This window comes from Benincasa hispida, chromosome 3 (genome assembly GCF_009727055.1).
Source record: "Benincasa hispida cultivar B227 chromosome 3, ASM972705v1, whole genome shotgun sequence".
Lineage (NCBI taxonomy): Eukaryota > Viridiplantae > Streptophyta > Magnoliopsida > Cucurbitales > Cucurbitaceae > Benincasa > Benincasa hispida.
In genome coordinates this window covers 7,226,423-7,236,894 of record NC_052351.1, presented here as the reverse complement: position 1 = coordinate 7,236,894, position 10,472 = coordinate 7,226,423, and the positions used below count along the sequence as shown (strand labels likewise).

The following is a 10,472-nucleotide window of genomic DNA, read 5'->3' as shown; positions in this document are numbered from 1 at the left end:
AACTAAACTCTTATCAGGCTGGGAACAGTTTTGAAATTTTCCCTTGCGCTGACATTGGAGTTTTGCATAAAATTATTTTTTCCTTCTTGTTTTGTTTTTGTTTTTTTTTTATTTGTAAATGGATGCATTTTCTTAAATACTGTATATTTCTGATCTCATCTGCTCAGACCTTCCCCACCCCCAAATTTAAAGATGAGCAAGGTCCTCATTGCGTTGTTTGGACAGACTAGACAAACACTTAGAAGAAAATTTCAAAAAGAAGGTTTGAGCAGAACTTTGAAAGAAAAAAGATAAAGTACTGCTAAACTAAGAGTTAACTAAGTGTTAGTCAGACTTTACTAAGTATGGGAAATGTTTCTAAGTGTAACACATAATACATCATAGCAACGCAATGAAGATCGTAAAAATAAAAGAGGAAGAATATAGCAAAGATTATCAAAGGAAGATAAAGGAAGATAAAGGAAAAGGCACAGACAAAGAGTATAGTGAATTATGTACTCTGATTGTATTGACTATTAACAAAGTATGCGAATATCATACAAATGAACGCATTACAAAAAAATTTCTATTGCCTGTATAAGAGTCAAAGAATTTGATTAACTTACAAAATAAAAGAAGAGTGCATGATTTAAAATTCACACTATGCTTCCAATAAACACAGATACCTTTTTGCCAAGGACGGGCAACACGCATACATCCCCGCAGCACGCCCCTTACCTAAACACATTACTGGAGGGTACCTCAACATGGTGCATTTAACTAAGGTCGGGCAAAGGACGTATGCTGCACAACACACCCCTCACCGCAATGCATTTGGGTGTACTAGACGCATATCTTCTCTTATTTCCACTTACTACACCCATTCTCACGTTTCATACCAGTTTATTTTCCTCTCTTCATAATTCATAAAAAATGTAGGTAAAAAATACCTTGCGGTAATTTATCTCAACATTCACAAAATTATACGATCGTCACTACTACGTTTAAAGTATGGAAACCTATGCGAAATTAAATTGCCAAAACATTAAAGACTAATCCTACTACACAATAATTACGGAATTAAGAAAACTGTCAAAGAAAGCGATAAAGAAAGCAAGTAAACATAGATAGGAAGGTCGATTGAAAGAAGTTCTTAAGTTACTGCAATCGCTTTCCCTGCAAGCGGTCTAATCTTGCTTGCCCAAGTCAATGGTATCCATGTGTCGATCGAAGTCGCCTCCATAGTAGGGCTTGATCAGCTGACCATTGACTTTGAATGTGCTATTTCCGTCTAAAGTTGTTAATTCCACTGCGCCGTGAGGAAAGATTGTCTTGATTCGAAATGGCCTCGACCAGCGAGACTTCAACTTTCCTGGGAACAGTCATAAATCATTAATAACAATACCTGTTGACCTTCGTGAATGTCCTCCATTGATGCGGTCGTCGCGTGCCATTTCTCTCGTTTTCTTTTGTATATCTTGGTGCATTTTCATAGGGCATCCTTCGTCATTCGACTAGTTGATTCAATTTGCAGCTTCCAGACTTTCCCCGCACTGGCTAAATCAACCTCCTTCTTGCATGCCCACATTGCCTTATGTTCCAACTCAAGTAGCAGATGACAAGCTTTCCCGAAGACCAAGGCGTACGGAGACATGCCGATTGGTGTTTTGTAGGTTGTCCTGTAAGCCCATAGTGCTTCATCAAGCTTGGGTGACCAATCCCTTATGGCAATATTAACTACCTTCTCCAAGATAGTTTTGATCTCTCTGTTAGAAATTTTTGCCTGCCCATTAGTCTGTGGGTGATAAGCAATTGCAACTCAATGGCTGACGTTGAATTTAGTCAACAGGTTAGCAATTATGCTGTTGAAAATGAGAACCTTCATCGTTGATTAAAGCTCGTGGCGTCCCATATCGAGCGAAAATGTTTTTCTTCAGAAACTTCGCCATAGTGGCTGCATCATTCTTAGCACATGCGATGGCCTTAACCCATTTGGATACATAATCAACCGCAACCAGAATATATAGATGATCTTCAGATGGTGGAAACGGGCCCATGAAGTCAATTTCCTAAACATCGAATAATTCAACTTCTAAGATTGACGTCAATGGCATTTCATTTCTTTTAGACATATTCCCTGTCCTTTGACACCTGTCACATTGCACAACATGGGCATAGGCATCCTTGAACAGAGTTGGCCAAAAGTAGCCGCACTGTAAGACTTTTGCTGCAGTCCTTTGCCCCCCAAAATGTCCTCCGTATGGAGACTCATGACAGAGCTCTAAAATGTGCTTGGCTTCATGCTTAGGAATGCATCGATGTATTATATGATCAGGTCCTTGTCGATATAGGAATGGATCATCCCAGAAATAAAATTTTGCGTCATGTCTTAGCTTCTTCTTCTACTGGTATGTATAATCATCTGGTACTTGACCGCAAGCTATGAAGTTTATTATGTCCACATACCAGTGAACAATAACGTCTACTGCCATTAGTAGCTCATCGGGGAATCTTTCTTCAATATCTTTTTGTCCCTTGAACCTCGCAATTTTCCAATCTTAACAAATGATCTGCGACTTGGTACTCGGTGCCCTTCCGGTCTTTGATTTCTAGGTCAAACTCTTGTAGAAGCAACACCCACCATATCAACCTTGGTTTTGCATCCTTCTTCGTCATTAGATATTTGATCGCAAAATGATTCGTATATACCACCACTTTTGTTTCGATTAAGTATTGTCCGAACTTCTCTAGTGCAAATACTACTGCGAGCATTTCCTTTTTTGTGGTCGTATAGTTCTTCTGCGCGTCATTCAGTGTTTTGCTCGCATAATAAATAGGATGCAACAATTTTTCCCTACGCTGACTCAAAATTGCACCCACAGCATATCCGCTAGCATCACACATTAATGCAAATGGGTGCGTCCAATTAGGCGCAATCAAAATTGGTGCCGAGATTAGTGCCTCTTTCAAGGTGTTAAATGCCTTGGTGCAATCGTCATCAAAATTATACTCGCGGTCAGCTTCTAGAAGCGCACTTAAGGGTCTTGCGATCTGGGAAAAGTTGCGAATAAATCTTCTATAAAATCCCGCATGTCCCAGAAAGCTCCTAAGTGTCTTCACATTCACAGGTGGGGGTAATTTGGAAATTGCATCGATTTTTGCCTGATCGACTTCCAATCCTGCCTTGGAGATTTTGTGACCCAGAACTATTCCTTTTTTCACCATAAAGTGGCATTTCTCCCAGTTCAGGACAAGATTTGTAGCCACGCATCTCTTCAAGACTTTTTCGAGATTAATCAAACAAGCGTCATAATTACTGCCGAAGACTGAGAAATCATCCATGAATACCTCGACTAAATCCTCTAAGTAATTTGAAAATATTGCCATCATGCAACGTTAGAAGGTGCTGGTGCATTACAGAGACTAAATCCTCTCGTTCATCTTAGGATCCGTATGAGAGCATCTTCTTTCTCCTTACTCAATGATGTAGAAATAATAACTAGTAACGTGTCGTTACTCCCTAAGTAAGCATACTTTAAGTGCACCGGCAACGACTTTAACTCTAACACACGTGGCTCTTCTAAAGATGGCTTAATTTGCTGCGATGTTTATTCAGATAACTTGAGCGGTTCGAAATTAGATTTAACATGAATTGCAGCGCAGTCCTCCTCCAATATTGCGCCGCCTTCCAAATCTACCTCCTCCATTTCCTTCAGAGGTTCGTGCCACTGTTCTCCCCGCAGTTCTTTGATATATTGGCAGTTCTCTATATCTTCTGGGTACTTCAACGCATTGAGTACATTGAACTTTACTTCTTGATCAACGACCTGGATGGTCAATTCCCCTTTCTGCACATCAATCAATGCTCGCCCTGTGGCGAGAAATGGGCGACCCAGGATGATAGGAATTTCTCTATCTACCTCATAATCCAATATAACAAAATCTGCAAGGAAGATAAACTTGTCCACCTGCATAAGAACATCTTCTATCTTGCCCTCCGGAAGCTTTATTGATCTATCGGCTAGCTGTAATGTGATCGGGGTTGGCCTGGCTTCGCCGATGTCCAACTTCTTAAAAATTGACAAGGGCATCAAATTTATGCTCGTCCCTAAATCACACAGTGCGTTTCCGACCATCTTCCCTCCTATGGTCCAGGGTAATGTAGAAGTCCTCAGATCCTTCATTTTAGCAGAGAGATTGTTTTGAAACAAAGCGCTATACTCATATGTTAATGCAACTGTTTCATTTTCCCCAATCTTTCTCTTGTTGTGAGAATATCCTTGAGAAATTTCACATAGCTCGACATCTGCTCTAATGCCTCTATTAAGGGAATGTTAATATGTAGCTATCGAAGAACATCCAGGAACCTCTGAAACTGCTTACTATCGTCTTTCTTTTTTCGCCTGGATGAGAAAGGTGGAGGATCCCGTCGTGTTTGTTGCTCGCCTTGCTACTTGGTGAGGTCTTGTGCTTGATGTGTGTCATTGATCGGAGGTTACATTGATTAAGAATTCAAGTCTTGAGAAGTTTCATCTTTTGTAGATAATCTTGCTTTTGAATTGGGGTTGCTTCCGTTATTCTGTAACTGGTCATCATCAATAGTTAATTCCTCTAGTGTTGTTACTGCGTCTGGTACCTTTGGTATAATGGGGGCTGTTGTTCTGCCGTTCCGCAATGTCATTGCATGACATTGTTCTTTTCCTTTTTACCCTAACGTTCCTGAACTTCCTTGTTGTATACTAGGCGTTTTCTTCTTTAATTCCCTCGCAAGCTGATCTATCTGGTCTTCTAATTCTTTGAGAGAGTCAACTTGCGATTGATGCATCGCCTCGCTCTTTTCAATATAATGCTTTAATGATGTCTCTAGAGACGAGGTGCTACAAGAGGTATCATATGCGAACAATTGGTCACATGGTTGCATACCTTGAGAATGACTTGGTCTGCAGTCCGGGGTAGTGAAAACCAGAGGATTGCCTCGATCCTCTTGATAACTAAATCGATAGAAACTATGGCCCTCATGATTGAGGTTCTCACCTAAACTAAAAATTGGGTGACCCCCCCAACCAAGGTTGTGGTTATTGCCCCATGATTCATCATAAACAACATATACGAGTTGTGGATCCCATGGGCAGACGTCTAGTGGATGTACCTCTCCCCATTGAGTGCAATCCATAGCGGTCATATAAGTCACCGCATTAACTTGCGTTGTTCCTTGGGAAAGAGTTTTCTACTGATTAGCCACCGTCTGGAGGAGCGATGTCATCGTGGTCATTTGCTCGACCAATGCGCTTATTGTGTCCGTTGGCACATCGGCCCTTTCTACTCTTTCTGGATCCAGACATCTTACCTCAAGCCCATTATCAGTCCATTCGTCAGAATATCACGATATGCGATCCAATATGTTCTTTGCTTCCGTATATGACTTATTCATTAATCCTCCTTCTGCGGAGGAGTCGGCAACTGCTCGCGTTGATGGGTCCAGGCCATTGTAAAAGGTTTCCATCAAGATACTATCAGGAATCCCGATATGCGGACAGTTCTTTACTAACTGTCGGAATCGCACCCAAACGGTGTTTAGGGTTTCATAACTCTTTTGCTCGAAATTCAACACCTCTGTTCGCCTCTTTGCATTGACGGATGGAGGGAAGAATATGTTTATGAACCTATCAACCAACTGCTTCCATCCATGAATTTCGCCCGGCTCTAATGCTTGAGCCCACCTTTTTGCTTCATTCCGCAATGTGTACGGGAATAGATACAGTTTAAGACTTTCTTGAGTTACACCAGGCATGGAGAATGCGCTACACATGTCTGCGAAGTTAGTCAAATGTGCATGTGGGTCTTCTCCTTGTAATCCTCTGAATTGTCCCACATTCTGAATCATTTGAAGCATGATAGGCTTTATTTCAAAGCTTGCATTCTTACTACTGGTCTTGAAATCCCTGGTGAAAAATTATAAAAATCTGGTGCTGCATATTCCCTCATAGGGATGTTCTGGTTAGCAGCAAGAAGAACAGGATCTTGCACTGGCAAATCTCCCCTCAGGTTTCTAGCAGGTGCCATATTTTCTTCAGCCATACTTCTTCACCAATTAATTTGGTTCTGATGAACTCTGCGCGAAGAATATACTTGATCTCTGGGTCCACTTAGAGTTACCAGATCACCCCAGCACTCCTAAGTCATCAGACTACTCTCCGCGTTGAACAGTCAGTACAAAGAGATCTGTCCTACACATAATATGAAAATATTCAACATTAACCGTTAACCACATCCCCGGCAACGGTGCCATAAACTTGTAATGTTTTTGGGATGTATGATATAAGTGCTCACAATGATGCAATACTACTTCTATTTATGCGTTAATTATGGGTGTTCATGTAGTATGCCATCCATTGTCACAAGTTTCCTTACGATGGAACCAAGTGTAATTCCACCGCAAGTTTCTCGGTGTGATCTGAGGTCGAACACGGGGAAATGGTTTAGGTTATTGCGGTATGTTCATGGTATATGCGATCAGGTTTTCAATCTTTTAAAAATGAGTTTGTACAAGTATGTAAATTGCGATAAAATAAAGGAAAGCAGTAAAGATGCGATAAAACATAAAAATACAATAAACCTAAGCTAGATGTTACAAGTATGTAAATTGCGATACAAAATGCTGGGATTAAGGCTGGCTGTGAAAGTCGTGCACAGACGTGGGACGCGGCAACAAGTCTTGTGGACAGAATAGAAAGAGAAAGACAAATAATACAAATAACTCAAGTTCTTAATTGGATTGAAGGTACAAATACTGTTCCGCTCTTCTCTTGGCGTACATCTCTCAGTGATCGACCGCGCTCCCACATGTCTGTGGTGAAATAGAGATTAACGTAATGAACACAATGTTGCTTCCATGTTTGGAAGTACTACTCACTTTAGTTAACGCACTCTTCTGACCTTCTCTCGATAGATCAGAATGACATCTTCACTTATGCTCTCAGAGATGAAGATGTTGTCTAGCATGCTTTAGCTAAACGTATTTTATAACTTTAATACAGATTAAGTTCTTAGTGATTCATATTGCTCATCAGGGGATTAAGAAGACATCATGAAGAAAGTGACTAATGGGTGAACGAAAATAGACAGAAAATGGTAAATAGAATCTATCGAAACATTTAATATTTCTACTAAGAGTTTGATACGTGATGTGTGAATGAAGAGATAAAGAAAACATGAAATACAGAGTGAAAGAGAGTTAGAACAGATACAAACAAGTGTCAATGTCTTGGCACAGATTTGATGGAGATCTGCTTGCCGGATAGGATGGTTTCGATGGTAGGAAGAGCTTCTCTTTCAGGCTTGCTCCACCGGTAGCATGGCTCTTTGCATAGAGCTTCGATCGGGTGTATGACAGGTCGAATATGAGATTCACCTCTCGGCCTTATCTCGTTTTCTTCCCAAATTTCTTCTCTTAAACACTCAGTTCAACCTTTTCTCTTTAAAATCTTGCAGCACTTAGCCCAGTATCAAATAGCATACCTTTTCTCTGAAATCAATGGGGTATTTATAGGTGTAGATCTTTAACTCCGGCCTTGTGGTCCTCACTTGTTCGTTATGGTAATTCCGAAGATGGAGGATATTATTCCTTCTGTTATGCAATCATACCATCAATTCTACACAATCGTTAGTTGTGCACGTGTCTTAATCCTCCGCTCTTGCATTACTCAGTTGCATCTTTTGATCATAGGTTCTCATGCAGTGTTTGTTTTTATTACCGCATGCAGTTGAAGCATAGCTCTGGACCGACTGTCGCATTACGCCGTCACTGCGGTAATTGTCCCTTCATGATTGATCAATGGGTGCAATGTGACAGAGATGCGTTGATTAGTCTCTCATGAGCCTTGAGCGCAAGCGGTGACTTGGTCTCCTGCAAAATAGAGTAAAGTTTGGCTTGTTTTCCATCTTTTTGGCGTTAGTGGGTGTAGTCGCAAACATTTATAATTATTGTTATATTAGGCTAATTTTCATACAATTGGCGCATAATTACTAACTTTTGGCTGCAATATCTAAATAAGGTGGCATAAATAACTTGTATTTCTCCAAGTTATCACCGATCGCAACATTCCAATGCGTAATTATGCAGCACCAAACCTGTATGTTTTTTCGCTTGGAATTTCAAGGCCGACTGTGGAGGAGAATGCGCACTTTGAGATCAAGCCAGTCATGTTGCAGATGATTCAAAACGCCAGACAGTTTGGGGGTCTACAATGTGAAGACCTACATGCCCACTTGACCAGTTTTTATCGAAATGTGCGGCAATTTCTCCCTACCTGGCATCACCCAAAAAATATAAGATTGTATATGTTCCCTTACACCTTGAGGGATGAGGCTAAGAGGTGGGCTTATTTACTAGAGCCCAACGAGATTACTTCATGGGAGCAGTTGGTGGAGTGGTTCATGAAGAAGTTCTTCCCACCTGCCGTCAACGCAAGACGACAAAAGGATGTGTTGAACTTTGAACAGAAGGAAAATAAGACCCTGAGCACCGCCTGGGTGCGATTCAGAATTTAAGGAATTGCTCTTATCCTGTAGATCTCGAAGCTTCTGAATTGTGGTGGGCAATGTTCCAGGTGTTCGAACTTCTTAGCTCATAGAGGCAGCTGGCCACTTTTTGGATCTCCATATTCCTTACTAGAGGACGCTTGTGCTTGCATTACTTCGCATCATTTTATCCATAATGATGCTTCAGCATCATCTCTAGCGACCTTTCCGAGTGTTTAAGATGAGAAGATGGTTCCGCTGGTTATGCGGTATGATTGCCTCCTGAATGTGGTGGAAACGGAGATTTCCCTCTATTGCCCCCTTGGATGGTATTCATTGCCCCCTAAGGTTGGGATTTTCACTCCCGACCGAAGTTAGGATGGTTTTCCAAGCCTGGATTGTCAGGTTGTTGTTGAAGGGGTTTCATCAGCACACGTTGCGAAGATTTAATTGGCAATCCATCAGCTTGGTAAGCCCCTCTACAGTTGACGCAACCTGATGCGACCACTTAGCCGCGCAGCGGGTTCGCTAATTGTGGACAATGGCCCTTGAATTAATTTCCATTGATTGGAGGAAGAGGTCACCGTGGCCATCTGGGCGACCAACGTGGTCATTTGTTGAGGGACAATGGGCTTATTTCAGTTTTTTCTTCTATCGGCACTCGGCTCCATATCATCATGCTATGCCAGCTCACCATATTTCCGCTAGATGCGGACTGAGGATGACTTTGGCCTTGGTATGGTCTTTCATAAAACTCCTACCCTGGGAGGCGTCAGCAGCAATCCTGCATTGCTGTTCAGCCGTTATAGAATGTTCCATCAAGACGCAACGGAATTCACGAATATCGCAGGCCTGAGTTTTTTACAATTTTCTGAATCGCACCCGGCGGGTCAGGTCCACTTTTTTCCTACCTGCTTCAAGTTCAACACATCCTTTTGGTCGTTTGCGTTGACGGCAGCGGTGGGAAGAACTTCTTCATGAAACCACTCCCACTGCATCCCTATGAAGAAAATAATGCTCGTTGGCTCGTTAGTAAATAAGCCACCTCTTAGCCTCATCGCCTCAAGGCTGTAAAGGGAACATATACAATTTTATATTTTTTTGGGTGATGCCAGGTAGAGAGAAGATTGCAGCCATTTCCGATAAAAACTTGGTCAAGTGGGCATGTTAGGTCTTCGCATTGTAGGACCCCCAAAACTGATCTGGCGTTTTGAATCATCTGACAACATGACTGGCTGATCTCAAAGTGCGGCATGTCTCCTCCAAGTCGGCCTATGAGAACATTCAAGCCGAAAAACATACAGGGGGGCTTTTTTTAGGTGCGCTGCATAATTACGCATTGGAATGTTGCGATCTGGTTTGATAACTTGGAGAACAATACAAGTTATTATCCACGTTATTTAGATATTGCAGCACAAGCTTAGTAATTTATGCCGTCCCATTGCTATGAAAATTAGGGCCTAATATAACAATAATTATTAAATGCTGTTGCGACACTAACACCACTGTACCCCAAAAAAGATGGAAAACAATGCAAACTTTTACTTCTATTTGCAGGAGTGACCTAAGTCACCGCTTGCGCTCAAGGGCTCATGAAGACTAATCAACGCCATTCTGTCACATTGCACATTGATCAATCATATGAAGGACATATACCGCAGTTATGAAGTGCTGCGTAATGCGACAAGTCGGTCCGAAGGGCTATGCTGCAACTGCTGCGGTAATAAAAACAAACAACTGCATGAGAACTATGATCAAAGATGCACTGAGTAAATGCAAGAGGGAGGATAGACACACGTGCACACAACTAACGATTTGTGTAGAATTGAATGGTTATGATGCCCAATACAGAAGGAATAATATCCTCCAATCTTCGGAATTACCACATAAACGAACAAGTGAGCACCACAAAGGCCGGAGTAAAAGATCTACACCCTAAAATACGACAGAATATTGATTTCAGAGAAAAGCGT

General features: G+C 41.5%; 1 protein-coding gene across 1 annotated transcript; it reads right to left on the bottom strand.

Annotated features, from left to right (window-relative positions):
* Positions 1 to 3,587: 3,587 nt before the first annotated feature.
* LOC120073423 lies at positions 3,588 to 4,163 on the bottom strand. Its single transcript, XM_039026275.1, has one exon. The coding sequence runs from the start codon at positions 4,161 to 4,163 to the stop codon at positions 3,588 to 3,590; it is 576 nt and encodes a 191-aa protein (XP_038882203.1).
* Positions 4,164 to 10,472: the final 6,309 nt, after the last annotated feature.

What these genes read in the sequence shown, in the direction of transcription:
- LOC120073423 (XM_039026275.1), bottom strand. Translation starts at nt 4,163, where the DNA reads ATGAAGGATCTGAGGACTTCTACATTACCCTGGACCATAGGAGGGAAG.